Source organism: Diadema antillarum, unplaced genomic scaffold, assembly GCF_040938485.1.
Source record: "Diadema antillarum isolate AM-2024a unplaced genomic scaffold, OU_Dant_1.0 seq00001816_RagTag, whole genome shotgun sequence".
Taxonomy (NCBI): domain Eukaryota; kingdom Metazoa; phylum Echinodermata; class Echinoidea; order Diadematoida; family Diadematidae; genus Diadema; species Diadema antillarum.
In genome coordinates this window covers 95,863-115,254 of record NW_027272491.1, presented here as the reverse complement: position 1 = coordinate 115,254, position 19,392 = coordinate 95,863, and the positions used below count along the sequence as shown (strand labels likewise).

Here is a 19,392-nt window from a genome sequence, read left to right as displayed (position 1 = left end):
ATATGAAAAAAAAACAAATTCTTGCAACGTCGCAAAAATCACCCTTTAAAAAAACACCCAACATGCCCTTTTCAATGTGGCCTTGGTGCCCCTCTGACTGACCTAAGTGCCCTTTCATGGCTGGCCTCTTGGAAAAAGTGCCCTTTTCTAAATGGCCTTACCCCTCCAAAATCCTATTTCAAGGCCTGGAATAATAATGATAAAATAATAATAGTGGCTACTTGTATAGCGCACAGGTCCACTTTTCAGTGCTCGTGGCGCTTCAAAAATGAAAAGAATATTTTCAAATTATTATTTTTGTTGGCATAATGTAAGAACTGGCCATTATGGATTTATGCGTTACCAACATAATGATGGGGATATTTCTCATCCATGGTCACCCGAGTCCTGAAAAGGGACATTGGGTTTGATAGCCCTGAAAGGGCAGTTGCATGTTGATTTTTTTTCCCTTTATGCCTTTATGGAAAAATCTAGACTATTGAGCTGACCAACCCTTATTGACTGAGCTGTCAATGTGCACACATTTCAGGCATCCAAAAGAATCTGAATCTGTGATCGTTGGTCGCACTGGACAGGCGTACATAGCGAACAGGTTCTCAACTACACATTCCCTTTGTGGGGGATTTCCATGTGGTCACTATGGACAGGCAGTCATGCAACACAGGCGGTCACTAGAGCAGGTTTATAATATAACATGGATGCCAATACAAAAACACAAGCTGACAGGCTACACAACTACAATACACCTTGATACAAACTCTGAATGCAACTTCAGTTTCCAGCCCCCAGCCCATCATGCCTATGAAAAAAGCCCCCCCCCCCCAAAAAAAAAAAAAAAAAAGAAAAAAAAAAAAAAAAAGAGGAGAAAAAAAAAAAGAGGGTATCCTACAGGGCAAATACTCACCTTAAAGCTCTCTCCCCTGTCCAGGAACTTGGCACTGATGGCGAGGGCCTTACGACGAAAGGAGATGGAAGGGCGCAGCTGGGGAAACATCTTGCTGGTGATCCAGTCATGAAGGGTGAGCAGCTGGTGGAAAAAAAAACAAAAACACATGCCATGAAGTGTCCTTTATTTACTCCTCATTTTTTCCTTTAGTTTTGTTACGTTTGCAATGAATATAAAGTGAGTGAAAAGTGAAATGAACATACACTACAAACAAACAACCATCATTCCAGTCTATCAATGCACTTTAATATGTAATTCCATTTGCTAAGCAGTAATCGATTCATAATGAGACATACTAAGGGTTCTTGTCACTGCTACCAATATCTTTTCATTCACAATTGATTCAATCAGAGGTAGTGTGAGGCAATCGTAGTAAGGCTATATTACCACCACTGGTTTTAAATTTATAATCATACTCATTTTGGTGACTGGGCAATCTCCATATGAGAACTCTCATATGAATATTTGCCCCTAGATTTGTACCTTGAGCCACTCATGTTGGTGGTTGGCAGGGGCGGATCCAGGAATTCTGTAGAGGGGGCGCCTTAACAAAATAAAAGGGGGGCACACGCACCTCTCCCCCAATTTTTTCTTTTTATTTCTTTTGTTAAAGAAATGAAAAATGAAAATAAATAAAGGGGGGGGGGGCCCTGGATCCGCCACTGGTTGGGAATCTCCATACAAGAACTATCGCATGAATATTCACTGCTAGATTCATACTTTGAGCTACTAATTTTGGTGACTAGGCAATCTCTATATAAGAACTAACACATAAATATTTGCCACATGATTTATACTTTGAGCCACTCTTTTTGGTACTGGGCAATCTCCATACGAGAACTCTCACACAATATATGCCCCCAGATTTATACTTTCTCCTTGGAGCAAGCAAAGTGCTGTTTGTTTCTTCTTCCTTCTGTCCTCTGGGGAGAAAATACATGATAAAAACGGCAGCCTCATACTGTACCTCATTGTTCCAGCTGGCGATGAGGTCATAAAGAACCATCAAGCGCTCCTCCCGAGCCCCAAGCTCATCTGTCTCCAGACTCACTGCCCTCTCAAGGATGGAGTAGCCTGTCTCCAGCTGGGCAGCCTGCATCCTACAGTGTACAATACCATCAACAAACAAAAACTGTCAATAATGATAATAATCATAATAATAATCATAATAATCATAATCACAATCATATTAATCATAATAATAATCATAATAATCATAATCACAATCATAGTAATCATAATCATAATCATAATCATAATCATAATCATAATCATAATCATCATAATAACGAGAAAAGCACTCTGAGAGCACAGACCTCCGCCAAGCAGTTACTTTCCACCGATGATCTTGCTCTCCCATTAAGATCATTGATTTCCACCCACTGAAAAATCACCCGATTTCCCAATATACAAGCCTTTGTTACGTCATAAACCCTCAGTTGCGTGGCACGCCTTGACCCAGCAGAAACTAGAGCACGCACTTTAGTGCGTGCATGAAAATTTCAAAAATGCGCAGCTTGATCTCCCAAGTTCATTGACCCTACGTGGCAAAATATCGAAAATCCTTCATATTATCCACAATAATTACCAGATCACTACCAAAATTTAATCATCTGTTCTTTGTGTCATTCTCAACCTTTCCTGCAAGTTTCATCCAAATCCGTTAACTACTTTTTGAGTTATTTTGCACACGGACAAACAAACTAACTAACTAACAAACAAACCAAAGGTAATGAAAACACAACCTCCTCCCTTGGTGGAGGTAATAATGATAGTGGCCTCTTATAATGTGCTGAAGTCCATCAAGAATGATGCTCATGGCTCTCTTACATAACCAGCATGAACAACACATAATACAATGCTTTCCTACAGTTTCAATTTGACTTTTATAATCATCTATGTCTCTTCTTGTAAGCACAAGTGAAGATCTATGTCTACAAGACCTTTGTTCTGATTACAACTGACTTGAATGTATTTCTTCATGAAATAATGAAAAAAATTGACTTTAATGCATCAATGTCAAATGGCCACACATATGTACATGTGATATGATATGAGGTACATGAATTTAAAATGTTTTTCAAGTGTTTTTACAAACATAGATAACATCTGTATACTTATCATCATCTGGAGACATGTTTCTATATTTCTATGTTAAAAAAGGTGAAGCATCAATACATTTTAAACTTTGCATAAAGTTGACAAAAACATCTCAAGATATGGCAAACATGGTAAAAGCTTCCAAACTGCCACACATGTCAACATGTTTAAAGGCATTGCCTTTGTGTATTCACCTTCATCATCACTTTGGCATCAACACTTTGGCACTCATCCTAAATCACAAGACAGCTTACTAGAATCTTTCAATTATTAACGTCCTGCATATTTCTTAAATGAAACGTTCTGCATACAACTGCAATGCTCTGACAGTAACTGTCTTGTAAACAAAGTACAGAAACATGTCACCCTCCCAAAACAGTGCTGATGGAATGACCATTTCCCACTTACACAACACGGGCAACCTTCTCATAGCGAATGGCCAGCTCTTCCCTCGGAAATTCTGGGTCACTCTCCAAGCTCTCCAGGGCTTTCCTGTAGCGATCCTCCATGTTCTTAGGACCACCAGCCTGAAGTTAGCACAGGACATACATTAGTATTTAATATCCATGTAGATAAACTGGGAGTCAGTGCAAAGACATGCAATGCAAGGTTGCTCATGTATGTCCAAAAAAATAAAATAAAATAAACAGAAACAGAAACACAAATACACCATGAATATGTCAATGGAACACTTGTTGGCTTGACAATGAAATGCCATATTAAAATGATGGACTCAAAGTTTCCAAAGCACTTTAAAAACACACACACATGCGCACTATTAAACAGATTGATATGATATATTGATTTTCCAGAATGTATTCCAAACCCCTTATTGCTGTTTGCAGACCTTCCTAAACAGCACAAGGAAAATGAAAATGAGTTCTCTCATCAATTAATCATGCCAGCCATCACATCCAGTCATGCACACTAACGCACTCAAATAATGTCAGTCCATCTAATTTCTTTAGAACAAACAGCCCTGTAACAAGATGCTCACAGGTGTTACATTCAAAGAAAGACACTTTTCTTTGGTCCTACCTTCCTCCAGTACGCCAGCAGGTCAGCACTGAATTCCTGCTGGTAGAAGTTATCAAAGACAGGCCATTCCGTCAGGAAGTCAGCAAGTCGCTTCTCATCATTGATGACACTCAGGTGGAAGGGATACTCCTGGAGGTGATGAGTGAAAAAAGAACACAAGACAGAGATATGGTCAATTCACTAGCATGTGCTACAGTGGTCTTCCCTCTTAGTCTCAGTTTGAGACTACTGTAAAATGAGGAATGTTCGTGTGTACTTTAATTTTGCAAATTTCGCGAGTGCCAACATTCGCGAAATTAAAATGCATGCTTGCCTACACAATATTTACTGGATGTCAGTGGCAATTCGCGAAAATTTCATGCCGCGAGAAAGGTCATCGACTCCACTTTGCGAAATTTTCATGCCGTGCATATATCATGTTTTACAGTATCAGCACATGAAGATTACTATTGAAAGCTCACTTTTTTGGTCTACTGGCTTTATGTGTGATGTAGAATCTATCTCTCCAAAAAATCGGTCACTGAACAGTCTGTGTCACTAAATCCTCATGGCTAATCTTGTAACTGTCACTACATTGCTATATATTTTGTTTGGGTCCAAAAGAGAAAGACACTTAATGTGATAGTTACCACTCTAACACAGTGACTAGTGAACTAGCATGACTAAATTAATGTTTTTGGCCAATGTTCATGAGGCAAGAAAGAATGAAAAATAATGGTCTGTTACTATAAATTAATAGAATACCTTGATATTACTAGGAAATAGAAACAAAAACTTGCATGAGTTCAAGAATGCTGCTTGGCTTTGGGTTATTACACAACACACACAAGTAGTTATTTCACATATGGTGAATTTAACATGTGTCAATAAATTGCATCTGTATGTGAAGTTCACTTCTGAATTACCAACTTCTAAGTCAACCTGACGGAATAACTAAGAAGTCATAACATGTTTTCACGCAGAATATTGTGAAAACTTTGATATGAGGGAATCGCATAGGTATGGGGCAGAGCACTAGTATTCTTGAGGCAGAAAGGACAAAAACAAAATGTTGAACACACACTTGTTCAAATGTCAAACCAAATGAGCATTACAGTTATCTTCAGACATCGGTGAATGATGCTGTAGTCGCTTGATACAAGCACAAAAATAGCCCTAATTGTGGTGACACAGGTGTCTCACATTGGCACAGGCGCAAAACATAAAGAATGATGAAACAATGGCTGATAAGCTACACCATAAAACTGGGGACGGCAAGCAGTCTCTTGCAATATGTATTTATCCAGTGAAGACTAGTCCAGAGTAGGCAAGTGTCTATAGGAAATGCATGTTATAGCAAAATCATGCCATCCTCAATGGGTTAAAGTCCTGCATCCCTTACCTCACATTTACGCTCTATTGCTGTGGTTCGTTGGAAGTAATCGGCCAGTTTTGTATGCCACCAGTTATACTGCTTGTCATCATCAGCTCCAAGTGTGGTCTTGAAATACCTAGAGGAGACAAGTCAGTACATTAGGAGCATCGAAACATTGCAACAAAGTTTCAGTACTTGACTGCATTGGTTTTATCTATCTGTTTATATTATCAGTACACCTGCTAGAATAGAGAGATAGTATGATAACAATAAGATTGTGATATAATATATCAGGGCCCTGTTTTATGTAGAGTTAAAATTAATGGCAGCCTGTGTGGTGAGGAAATTTAAAATTGATATTATGTTTTGATAAAACGGGGCCCAGATGATATAGTTGCAAGCATAATGACAAGACTAGCAATTAGCAAAATATCAAAGTCAACGATTCAGATACTGGTACTATAGCAGTAGCAAAACAGTTTGGAGTTTGTGTTTTCCCTAAACAACTTTGTAAAACTCATGAATTAACTAGAAATGTCACTATGGCGACTGATGCCTCCGCCATAATGCATGATTCTCCCAATAGGTGTATGGTACAATGTCTTCACAATGTGTTATGACAGTTTCACAAAACTGACAAAATACTGAAATGACAGGTTTGTCAGAAATATCTTGAATGTTCACTTTCCTTGAAATAGGTTTGCTATAATTGTCTAAGAGTGCAGGTACCTGTATTTGGGGAATTGAGAATTTTTACTTAACTTCTGACCTACCCTTTTATAAGTTTATGCATTGAGTAATTTTCAACGTATGAAGAAAGAGTGTAATTACAGTATAAAATATATATATTTGCATTTAAACCCGACCTTTGACCCTCAACCTTTGACATCTGACCTTCTGGCTGGAAATTTCTCAGAGAATCTCCATTAGGGAATACATGTATATATCAAGTTTTAGTTGTAAAAATAATAATGTAAGCATTGCATATAATAGTATATGAGGGAAATAGTAAAATTTTGAGGAGTTGACCTTGACCTTTGACCCCCTGACTAGTGACCCATGACCCCTACATTCCCTAGAAAATCCCTGCCAGTCAGTACATGTGTATGTACCAAGTTCCATGAAGATACATTGAACCATTTGAAAGAAAAGTGAAATTGTAACATATTCACCTAACCTTTGACCTTTTGACCTTTGACCTTATGACATGAAACTCTCTCTGGAGAATCTTTATGCAGTAGTACATGTCTACACTAAGTTTTAAGATAATACCTTCGGGCATTGCATGGATATGAGGGAAATAGCAATGTTTTTAGCATTTGACCTTGACCTTATGACCTTTGACCTCTTGCCAATGTCACGAAAATCTACTCAACTAATTGCCTCATCATACATCATCCTTGGACCAAGTTTGGTGAAAGCTGCTTCATCCAGTTTTGAGTTATCACGTAAACAGATAAATTTTAGGATTTGACCTTGATCTTTGACCTTTGATCTCTGTCCAATTTCACTCAAAAACTAATCAAGTAATTGTCCCATCATACATCATCCTCAGACAAAGTTTGGTGAAATTTGCTGAATCTAGTCTTGAGTTATCGCGTAAACAGATACAATTTAATGATTTGACCTTGACCTTTGACCTTTGACCCAAAATCTAATCAATTAATTGCCCCATCATACTTTATACTTGGACCAAGTTTGGTAAAATTCCAGTCAATATTACTCAAGTTATCGCGCAAACGAATGCGGACGGACGTACGTACGGACGTACGGACGTACGTACGGACGGACGGACGGACGGACAACCCGAAAACATAATGCCTCCGGCACCACTTCGTGGCGGAGGCATAAAAAAATTGGATTGGCTTTCACATCAATTTACCTTCTAGTTTTGTCTTGTTGGAGACACAAAGGCACATTTACAAACAAAACTTGGTGATATGTAACAGATTGGTTATTGGATCATGCATAGATGAAAACAAAAACATTATGCCTCCGGCAACATCTTGTGGCAGAGGCACAGAGACAAACAATTAGAACTACATGTGTGACCCTGCATCACAAAACAAAACAAAAGTCGCCAGACATGGATTTTTAGTAAAGAGTAGATTCTGAAAGAGCAGTCTCTAAGCTTTAAAATGATGTATAACTCAATTCAAATGGACTCTCCTAACCTATCTAAATAATGGAAAGAAAGGACACACTCTGGAAAGTGTAAACTGAGAAAACAGGCTCTGAAGTACAGGGTGTATTCAGGCACTTAATCTTTACCAAGCTATGCTAGCTGTGGGGTGAATTGAACAAAAAACAGGATGTTGACCACCGGAGCCACAACAATGAAGGGATTATCAGATTAAGCTGAAATTAAGCATGCTTCATTAGCACATTCTGTACATGATTAATACCAACTTTCAATGCAGTAGCATCATTCTCTCCAAAGTTATTGCAGTTGAAAGTGAAGTGTATGGACAGGGTTTTTGAGAAATGGGAAGAGGGTTCTATGAGAAACAACTCATCACACTATTCCACCAAAAAGTGTTCCGAGAAAAACTGCTGAAAACACAATTTCCTGTTTGTTTTATGATCCCAAACTTTGATATAATATAGAAAAAGACTTGCTCTTTCAGAAAATATGAAAAACTCAAGATTGGTTAGGTTGACCCATTTCATCTATTTCTAGTCCTCACACAAAATCACTGTGTGCGACTTTTTGTTCGTTTTGTGGTGCACGGTCACATATGTTACGGTTTCTATTCGCAGAGCTCACTTTCTTCGAACCGCCTTGCTGAGGGAACGATGGTAGAAGTCCAGACGGCCCTCTCCACTCTCTCCAAATGGCCTGAGGAATGGCTTGAGGCCCCGGAACACACGTGACCACTTGTGGGCTGATAGAGGCCCAATATCACTTTCCTTCTTCTCTCTCTTGTCTGTTGGTTAGAAGAGCAGAATAAAGCAAAGACAGAAAGACTTAAGATTCCTCCACAGTTTCAGAAAAAAAAAAAAATGCTTAACCCTATTCCCACCGGTGGGGGGGCATTTTGCTCCCCCCCCCCCCCCCCCCCCCCCCGATGTTTCGCGTGATTACTCTGCAACGTGTGATGCTCTTGCTGCGACATTTTATGATTTTTTTTCTTTCAAGTATCGCGCAACTTTTGAGACCAAATTTGTCACTCCCGGGCATACCGTTTTGAAACCACGCACCTTTGAAAAAATATTTGTCGACCCAAACATTGCTCAAAAACATGATTTTGTGTACAAATCCAAGGTAAATTGTGTTTTTGCAATTAATTCATATAAAAATAAATATTTTTACTTTCAATGGCTGATAATGATTCATTTTAGCCTGATTATGCTTTAAGAAGCTTCTGCGACAAATTTTGACAAAAAACAACAAAAACAAAGAGTAAAAAATAGAAAGAAATACATAAGAAATTGAATAAACAATAAAATACATAAGAAATAATTATGAAGCTGAATTTTTGCTTCAACATTATTGTTGAGGATATTGAAAAGAATATGTTCAACAAAAATTAGAAGTCTTTGAGCTTTATTTTTTGATTTATAGGAAAAAAAAATTACTTTTGCATAAATTAATTAATATAAAATACATAAATTAAAGGGTGTACAGTTCTGGTTGAGGTGAGGATTTAGCTTTTAACGTTTTGCAAGATATTCAGAAACCAATCTATGAGATGTCAAAGAGCATGCAATTCTAAGGGGTATCAAAAGTTTATTTGATGAAAATCGGTTTTGAAATGGCTGAGATATCCAAAAACAAGGTGAAACAAAGAGATCCTAATAAAAGGCGTGGCCTGTCGCCTTTTATTATTATCACTTTTTTGGATATCTCATTCATTTGAAAAACAATTTTCATCAAATAAATGTTGAATCCTTCTTAAAATTACATGCACTTTCATATTTCATACGAGGTTTCTCATTATCTCACTTAGGAATGACAATGTTCATACCTGAATCCCCACCTCAACCAGTACTGTACAGTCCCTTTAAACTGTGAAAAATCTCACTATACAGTCTTGTAGATTACATTGGCCTCTACCTTAGTGCAAATTTTCGCGAGGATCGCATGATCCACGACCGAGATCTGAAGGCCCCCCCCCCCCCCCAACTTTACTCTGAAGCAGGAATCCCACTTTTTGATTTAGCATTTATATCCACCTAATAAAAGCCTGCTTCTTGTGTGTAAATCTCTCAATAACTTGCATAGTGTGACTGTACTAGACATCTTATTTTGCTTTGTTTTTACAATGAGTATGTGCTTTTACTTTCATTGCACATAATTATATTCGCTTCTTCATACGAGTGTAGAAAAACAGGCAAGCCTAAAAGCTTGAGGAAAGTTACAAGACTGGACAGGCTCTTTATAGGAGACTGCTTTCTGACAGGAAACTAACCTTTCTTCTCTGACCCATGGAAAAACTTCTTGGGCATGAGATGATCCTCATCACCAAGGATGGTAAGTAGTTCTGTCTCCAGGAGTCCAGTGTTGGAACACTCCAGCAGACACAAAGTAGCCACCAGAAGATTGCCTCCATTTTCCTCCTCAAAGCGGTCAAACACCTGGGCCAGGAGACTAGAGAAATACCCAGTCCAAAGTATAAGTTAGATTCACAAAGGCAACATCCACCCCCCCCCCCCCCCACAACAACAAAAAAGACATAAAATCACTAGGGAATAGTAAACTGTATTCAGTCTTCGTTTTTCCACAATCAAGTTACTTTGAGATAAATGAAAAATCATATTGAGAATCAATAAATGAAAGGGGGCACAAGGGTATGGTAATATGAACATACTAATTAAAGCCCAAACAAAGTTCTGGTACGCCTGCAAAAGTTGTCAAATTTCGCTCCCAAATGTGAACGTATGCCTAGGAAATGTGCAGGATAACGTTATAATAACAAGATATTCGATGGGTAACGACGAAAATGCAAAATATTAACCAAAAAGGTTCAGTCTCAGAACTTACCCGAACGAGGTCAGGGTAAACTCGGACTCAGGGATAACGCGGCCTCGCTTTGATGGCGGGCTGAGTTGTCTTGGTTGTCCCTCTGGATTGTACAGTGTTGTACTATGGGAGCGGCCTGTATAGCGCTTCGCGTTCTGGCTACTCGCAGTAATGGTCCGAGTTGTTACAATGCGCGCATCAAAAAACCTCTTTGGCGTGCATGCAAAATTAGTGTGCGCCTATCATGCACCTCTAAAAACAATCAAAGACGCTTGATAAACAACAACAAAAACTTCAATGACAGCGCGTCTCAGCAACTGAGGTGATGTGGGTACTAGTATATGCTTGAGGACCGCGCGCTGTCCATTTGTTTTGTACAAGATTAGCACGCACTTTCCTGTCTGTTCAGTTAGGCCAAGTTTGGTATTGGGCATTATACAGTAGAACATGGCGATCACGAACTGCGTGTAAATTGTCTGAAATAGGGTCGAATTTTCCCTGAGACCGAGTTAGTCTGGATCGTTCTGGAATAAAAGTCAGTTTTCTGACTTTTATTATTTTTCTTAAAATACTCCAAAACAACTCATCATCCCAGCAAATCGCGTCAGCCAGGTAAGTTTATTTGTAGACTCTTTCGATATATTGCAAGCAAATATGAAATGGTGCCAGATGGGTTCTCAAACCCTTACCAAAACTTTGTTTTCACTTTCAACATTCCCAGGTTATTAAGAGATACATTGCATATTGCATATCAGATCAGTTCTGAAAATGTTCATCTGGCTAGATGATTGAAGCTTGAGAAATATATTGATATTTGCTTTTCTGCTGACTGGAGTAGCATACCTGATCTCACTTGTGGATTGCAAAAATCTTATTTTATATGCAAACTGAAGTTAAAAATCTTACTTTCAGTCATATCTTCAGAAAATACACATGAAAGGTATATCTAAATATTTTTTTAAAATCTTATTTCTCTGACAGAAAATCTTATTTTGCTATTTTTAATGTAAAAAATCTTACTGAATCTGATAAAATCTTATCAGTTGGCAAGTATGGAGTAGGAGTTAGTTTAGCGTTATACTTATAACTAATAACCAAGACATAATATCTATTTTGACTAAGACGAGACACCTAAAATCTTTACTTCTCTTTCTAACAATCCCAAAGTCACTCTCATACATAGGTTTAACAATTCCAAGGACTACATGAGCTTTAACTGATCATCACTGCTTACTTCAAGAGTCCATCAGCGAGCTTGTTGATCTTGTCCGTGACCTTGGAGAAGAGGCCAAAGACACGGAGCTCCTCACACGCCACTGAGAGCCACAGGGGGTTCTGAGAGGACTCCTTACTCAGGAGGTTGGCCATTTGTTCATCATCCAACTTCTTGTTGTACTTCCCAAGTGTCTCCCTCACAATGGCCTGTATGGGAACAGAAAAGTGAATAGCATTTGGGTTTCTTTTTACCTCATCTCAGGCAATTTCTTTCAAAACAGAGTACATACTGCATCTAAATGAAAACCAAATTAATAAACTAAGTACTACTGTTTTGAGTGGCATTACTTAAGAATTGTAAAAAAGTTTTACTTCTACAATATTCTACTACATATTCATTTTTTTTAATGTACATATTTCAGTTTTGGACGTGTCTATCAAATTGAAGATTTTGCCATGAACTTGCCAGACTCAATATTCTTATCTTTATGTTTAAATATCATAAAGGTATGCTTCCTTCTGTATTTGAATAAAATGTGACCCGCTACAACGAAAGGATCTGAAAGTCGCTGATGGCAGAGCCAAGAATATCGAGTTTAAAGTCAAATCATCAAAATTTGTAAACTAGAAATGTCGCTATGGCGACTGATGCCTCCGCCATAATGCATGATTCTCCCAATAGGTGTATAGTACAATATCTTCACAATGTGTGATGACAGTTTCACATAACTGGCAAAATACTGAAATGACAGGTTTGTCAGAAATATCTTGAATATGTTCACTTTCCTTGAACTGGGTTTGCTATAATTGTCTTAGAGTGCAGGTACACATATTTAGGGAATTGAGAATTTTTACTTGATTTCTGACGGACCCTTTTATAAGTTTAATGCATTGAGTAATTTCCAAGGTAAGAAGAAAGAGTGTAATTACAGTACGAAATAATTTTTTTTTTTTTTTTTTTTTTTTTTTTTTTTTTTTTTGGGGGGGGGGGGGGGGCATTGAAACCTGGTCTTTGACCCTTAACCTTTGACCTTTTACCTTCTGGCTGGAAATTTTCCGGAGAATCTCCATTAGGTAATGTATGTGTTTGTTCAGTTTTTAAACTAATAATGCAAGCATTGCATATACTAGTATATGAGGGAAATAGTAAAATTTTGAGGATTTGACCTTGACCTTTGACCCCCTCACTATAGACCCATGACCCCTAAATTCCCTAGATAATCCCTGCTAGTCAGTACATGCATATGTACCAAGTTCCATGAAGATACATTGAACCATTTGCGAGAAAAGTGATATTGCAACATTTTCACCTAACCTCTGACCTTTTGACCTCATGACATGAAACTCTCTCTGGAGTATCTTAACGCAGTAGTACATGTCTACACTAAGTTTCAAGAAAATACCTTTGGGCATTGCATAGATATGGGGGAAATAGCAACATTTTTAGCATTTGATCTTGACCTTTTGACCTTTGACCTCTTGCCAATGTCACTAAAATCTACTCAACTAATTGTCCCATCATACATCATCCTTGGACCAAGTTTGGTGAAAGATGCTTCATCCAGTTTTGAGTTATCACGTAAACAGATAAATCTTATGATTTGACCTTGATATTTGACCTTTGACCTCTGTCCGATTTCACTCAAAAACTAATCAAGTAATTGCCCCATCACACATCATCCTCCGACAAAGTTTGGTGAAATTTGCTTGATCCGGTCTTGAGTTATCGCGTAAACGGATACAATTTCATGATTTGACCTTGACCTTTGGCCGATTTCACCCAAAATCTAATCAAATAATTGCCCTATCATACTTTATACTTTGACCAAGTTTGGTAAAATTCCAGTCAATATAACTCAAGTTATCGCGTAAACGAAAGCGGACGTACGTACAGACGTACGGACGGTACAGACGTACGGACGGACGGACGGACGGACGGACGGACAACCCGAAAACATAATGCCTCCGGCACCACTTCGTGGTGGAGGCATAAAAACCATTGAATTTCAGTTGTTGGCATAACATTGTACACGTGTAGGCTAATGTTTTGTCTGTCCTCTGCCGAAATATCGAAGCTAAATGATCAAAAGAGAGGCAAGAAATTAATGTTTTTCTGGGCCATGATTTTCCGACTTTCAACGGAACAGAAACGTGTCTGAAGATTTGGATTTAGTGCGCAGATAGACTCCACCCCGAGCGACAATTGGTCAGTGCTTGGCAATGTGCTTACTGATTGGTCATGCGTAGACCCTGGCGCTAAGCTTGAACGAACATCTTGGAAGTTGCTATGAGCGGACCTTCTATTGCCAAGAGGTGACCTCCCCTTGATCACGACTGCGTCAGATGAAAACTTTGAATGCGGTTTTCTCGAAATGCTGATTTCCTAAACCACTCAACATGGTCTCATAAAATCATCAATATCTCCACAATCGAGTACTTTTTTGAGTCGTGTTATATATGAAATTAAAGCGGAAGAGTAAGGGAACAATGTCATGTCATTTTCAGAAAACTGACCTCCCTCGACTTTCTGATCCTTTTGTTGTAGCGGGTCACTAATGTTCTGAATAACCTCTTGTTCTCAGACTAATTTACGGTGCCCTTTCACCCATTTGACTGTGTGTATGATCCAACTCTATAAGGTTTGCTGGTGTAAATGATGGAATTCAATAAGTACTGTGCTAAATGCACCACAACTCTTTATAGATTTAAATGCTTATTGAAGTTTTTTTTTTTTTAAAACAATAGCTATAGCTAAGAAGATATGTTCTCTTTTTCTATCCCTTTCTCTATCCTTTAATATGTACTGCATGTGTGTGTGAATTGTGTGTGTGTATCTAATATACATGTAACGTTTTTCTGCAAAGATGTCTAGTTCATTTGCTTGACCTCACACAAAATTATTACCTCCGCCAAGGAAGGAGGATGTTTTCATCGGCATTGATTTGTTTGTTTGTTTGTCCATTTGCAAAATAACTCAAAAAGATGTGAATGGATTTGAACGAAACTTGCAGGAAAAGTTGAAAATGACACAAGGACAAATAACTGAATTTTGGGGCTGATCAGGAAATTTCTTTGTATTTTTATCTTTCGGCTGATAGGGTTAATGAACTTGGGAATTCAAGTTGCACATATCTGAGGTTTGCATACGCACTCTACACTGCGTGCTCTGCCCGGGCGAGGTGCCGCACAGCTGGAAGCTGATGAGGTAAACAAAAGGCTTCTATATTGGAAAATTTGGCGATTTTCATCATGAGTGTATGGGTGGAAATGAGCTGTTTGGCAGAGGTCTGCAGTCTCTGAATACTTTTCTAATTTTTATATCATTGGTTGAGAAAGACAAGGGCGTTAAGGTGCCACTAATGCCATAGATTGTGGGAACCTTAATGCCCTTATCTTACTCAACGGATACGTTGGAATTGTAAAGTACAGCACTTTCTTGCATGGGCAACCTATAAACTGTAATACAAGCACAAGATGCTTCCAAGGCTACCTGGCTGTTAATGTAAATGCCAATGTGATATAACTTTGTGTTTTATTTTGCTAAATAAATGGCCTTAGTTGGTCTAAATCAATCAATCAATATACTGTAAAAGTGGATATTTTCGCGCGACTAATTTTTCGTACTTGGCCGGATAAGAAGAGTTTCGCGTGTTTTTAATTCCGCGGAATCAAGACATCACGCACAGGAACATATGGCAAGTAAAAATATTTGTGTGCTTTTATTTTCGCGCTTGTTTCTGGTTGCGCGAAATGCACGAAAATTTCAACACTGCGAAAATTTCCACTTTTACAGTATTGCTCTGGGCATTTGTTGTTGTTGTTGTTTTTCAGAACAGCCTGAATAATTGAACATTAAAATATCACAATATTCATTAGTAGCATCTCATTGTTATAACTTCATGTAAAAGCAGTCCACAGGCATCACCATTTCAAATTCCTCTGCACATCTTTATACTCTTTTTTTTTTTTGGGGGGGGGGGGGGGGAGATGGGAAATCATGACAACTCTTTCAATAATATCCAGTATAAGACTACCGTGAAAGAAAAGAAGAATTCAAGCCCTGTTTCTAATCTCACATCTCACAAAGTGTTTTCATTTTGGCTTTGTGCTTACCTCTCGAGATTCCATGTCAAGGGGTGTGACAAACACCTCAGTAGGAGCATTTGAGCGACTAGTGAGTGACTGGTGCTGGGGGGTGTCGTCTATCATGGAAAAGATGCAGCGAACTTGAGGAGCAAGTTTGTTGGGCAGCCAGGTGAGGACAGTGGATTCCTTGCTCTCATCAAACTAAAGAAAAGAGAGAATAGAGAAGAGATGAAAAAAAAAAAAACAGTTTGTGAAACATGCTCAGGAGAAAAGATCTATCATTAAATGAATCAAGAAAGTGGAATTAAACTCATTTGTTGCGACGTCACACTATATAAGGGCCGTTCCATCAATGGGAGCATCATTTGCCCAAAGAAGCCAATTGATAATTGGCGAAACGTCGCAACAAGTGAGTTTAACTCCAGTTTCTTGATTCAACTAACTGTTGATCTTATACTTCCACTGAATGAACGAGAAGAATTTACATCAGTCTATGCTCAGAAGAAATATACATTGAAGTTTAAATCTTTTATATTCTAATAATGGAATAACTTGATCAAAGTTAAAAAGTGAAGAGTGTCATACTACATATGAATATGCCCATAAAGTACATCTTGTAGTATCTTACTACAGTCATAACATCTGAGTGTGAAAAAACGAAAAATCTACAAAGATGACAGAGCAGTATATTTCATCTAGTCTTACAGTAAGAAGGTGCATAAGAGCAACTTACATGAACAGTGCTATAATATAGCTGAACCAGGTATGAAGATTTAACAACATAGGCCAGAGAATTAATCATGCTGCAAGTCAATGATATAGTTGGTGGATTACTGTGCCTATGATTTTACTGGAGTCATACCGACCTGATTGAGGGCATCAATGATGATGATGACTGGTCGGGTGTTGGGATTGGAGAGAGCAGCATAAGTCACCTGACATGTTTCCTCCAGGTCCTTTGGCATTTGGGTGTCCTAAAGTCACATGACAGAGGATGACAAATGAGTGAATATTACATCAGGAAAAACAAATCACAACAGTACGAACAAGTTCATTTTTATTATTAAACCCATTGACGAGTCCCGAGAATACTTGGGCAGGTGTCTATGGGAAATGCGTGTTATAGCAAAATCTGTCCGTCCTCAACGGGTTACTTACAAGTTAGCAGGCAGTGAAATGATTTATATGGCCTAATGTTTCATCGGAGCTGTACCTCTACAAATGGGGAGAAGAGATAGTTGCTCTCTTTTGTAGGCTCTTTCAGTCTCAATCAAATTTTGTCTAAAATTAGCATTTGGCATCAAAAGAATTAATAAACTTTAACAATTCATGACATCTGTACTCGCCACTTTGAATACAATGTTTACACAAGGTAGCCAAATAATGACAACTTGTCAGCATGAGCTATACATTAAATTTGCCTATTGATTAGTCAGGTATACCGCTGATAGGAAACTATGATCATAACAAACACATCTACTGCACTGCTCTGTGCTGGCACAAAAAGTTCTATGGGGAACTAGCTTTTTCCATTGATCATCCATCTGTGAGATGTTTAATTTCTCCCTACTTGAAAGAGGCCAATTTTGTTGATCATTTCAAATCACGTGAAAACCTTCCTTTTTTTTTAGAACTACTTTATTACAGAATAACTAACCATGTTGCATAAGATGTATGTTTCATGGTGTTGTTATATTTGTGAATCTCTGCTGACTTGTGAAACTTCCGATATTAAAATGCATTACATACTGCCATCATAACTTCAAATGCCCTGTATATCATACCAAGCCAGGAAATTAAACTAACAGAAAACTTTCCCCTGAAAATAGATAGCATTAATTTTTCATTCTGTAATTGCAATTCTCGTTCATAAATTCCACCACTAATGAAATTGTCTTGCATGTACCAATTCGCAAATCATTACAGTCACAAAATATAATATGAATACAGTATACACTGCTTCATTGCTATATGCTTCAAGGCTTACCAGGTAATGAAATGAATTGGAATTAGGGAAATGATTGAAAATATGTGAAATGAGTCAATTCATATACCACAGACATAAAGCCCCATACACAAAAATGTTTGCATGTGAGAGCTAAGGCTTATCAAATTGTGTGAATACCTTGACAACACCGATCTCTCTCAGAAGTCTCTTCAGTGTTACTTCAAGATTTGGTGAGCCTGGAACAGCCCCAACAAAGTGATAGAACACATGCCATCCAACATCAGGAGCACTGTGGTAGGACAAAATCATAGATAATGGTCAACATTTTGGCCTTTCTTTCCACCTTTCTCATTATCTTTCTTTGTCTATGTTATTCATGTCTTTCTCCCTGTTTTTTTTCTGCAATCCTTTCCCTCTTTCTCTCTTTCGTATATCTTGTTCTTAGAGAGTTGCATTATTTGCCCTTCTGTCTTACAACTGAGGTGCTTTAAGAATGACAATAAGAGAGAAAAATCATACATCAAGCACATTCATGTACAATTTGAAAAAGAGGACAACAGGATTAGATAGAATTGCACAGATTATGTAATCTAGGGACAGGAACAAGTACAAAACAGGAATAACATTTGCTTGATGCCATACAAATTTGAATTCATAGATGTCTAATATTGCCAATGAATTACAAAACATCACTGGTGGTCCATGCCACTTTCAAGAAAATATGGAGGTATGTGAGGCCATTTATATTGGAAAAGTGAAACAACCAAAACAGTAAATACCCAGGGCAACTATCAACATGAATATGATGACAATGATGATGATCCACAGCATTTGTATAGCGCCATATACATGTTGTAGAAACATTCAAAGGCACAGACTCCTCCAAGAGAGTTAGCAACTGGATGCCTGGTGAAAAATGTGAGTCTTGAGCGAGACTTTGAAGTGATCCAGTTTGTCAATTTCATGGAGGAAAGATGGGAGGGAGTTCCATAGGTGAGGAGCGATAGATGAAAATATGAGATAAATAAAGCTACTCACCCAGGTATCTCCCTGGTCAAGGCCTTAGAGACGGCCACTTCTGCTACACGTGCCATGATAGAGGACTTGCCAGTGCCTGGTCCACCAAGGAGGGCCAGAGGTGCCGTGCTGGAGGTGCACAGGACGTGGTCCTTCACCTGCTCCAGGATCGAGGTTCGGCCCAGGACACAGGCGCTGCGGTTCTTCATGAAGGATTCGTGTGCCTCCTTAGCCTGCTGGTAGGGGTCCATGGGGCGGTCATCCAGAGGGTACTGCTCAGCGATACGCTTCTGGAAGAAGTCAAACACCTGGGTAGGGGCAAGGTTGGTTGACACAGAATCAGATTGAGTGAGGAAGCAAAGAGGTTCCTATCAAGACGTACTATTCCAAAGTGCTGTTTCAACATACATTCATTGCTTGAAATAGTTAAGATGACAATTATTTGTACTTTTACCTCCACTTCAAAGATTACAATGGTTAGAGATGAATACGAACATATTCACATATTTATATTCATTTGAAGTGTATCTTTCATACAGAATGTCTTGGTTAGATAAATTTGACAGCAGGAACCCATTTAAATGCAACTGAAAGAGTTATTCACAATAAAGGCAATGTCAAGCAAAAGATAAACATGCTATACAAACTGTCCAGTAGAGGCTGCAATTTTTCTTTGGCATATTACATAATTCATATTTCATGACTTCAATACAAGAGAAAATTAA

The 19,392-nt window shown here is 38.3% G+C and overlaps 1 protein-coding gene across 1 annotated transcript in view; it reads right to left on the bottom strand.

Moving 5' to 3' along the window:
• Positions 1-904: 904 nt before the first annotated feature.
• The window catches only part of LOC139712529 (TPR repeat-containing protein DDB_G0287407-like), a gene marked incomplete at its 3' end in the record, with an annotated part of 32,200 nt that continues 13,712 nt past the window's right edge, over positions 905-19,392 (bottom strand). The window contains exons 9-20 of the mRNA XM_071624343.1: positions 18,689-18,975; positions 17,828-17,939; positions 16,569-16,676; positions 15,730-15,903; positions 11,636-11,823; positions 9,851-10,029; positions 8,206-8,365; positions 5,466-5,574; positions 4,085-4,213; positions 3,455-3,573; positions 1,914-2,046; positions 905-1,027 (exon numbers count right to left, since the gene is read on the bottom strand). Coding sequence (XP_071480444.1) covers positions 905-1,027; positions 1,914-2,046; positions 3,455-3,573; positions 4,085-4,213; positions 5,466-5,574; positions 8,206-8,365; positions 9,851-10,029; positions 11,636-11,823; positions 15,730-15,903; positions 16,569-16,676; positions 17,828-17,939; positions 18,689-18,975 — 1,821 coding nt within the window. The remainder of the gene's footprint in view (positions 1,028-1,913; positions 2,047-3,454; positions 3,574-4,084; positions 4,214-5,465; positions 5,575-8,205; positions 8,366-9,850; positions 10,030-11,635; positions 11,824-15,729; positions 15,904-16,568; positions 16,677-17,827; positions 17,940-18,688; positions 18,976-19,392) is intronic.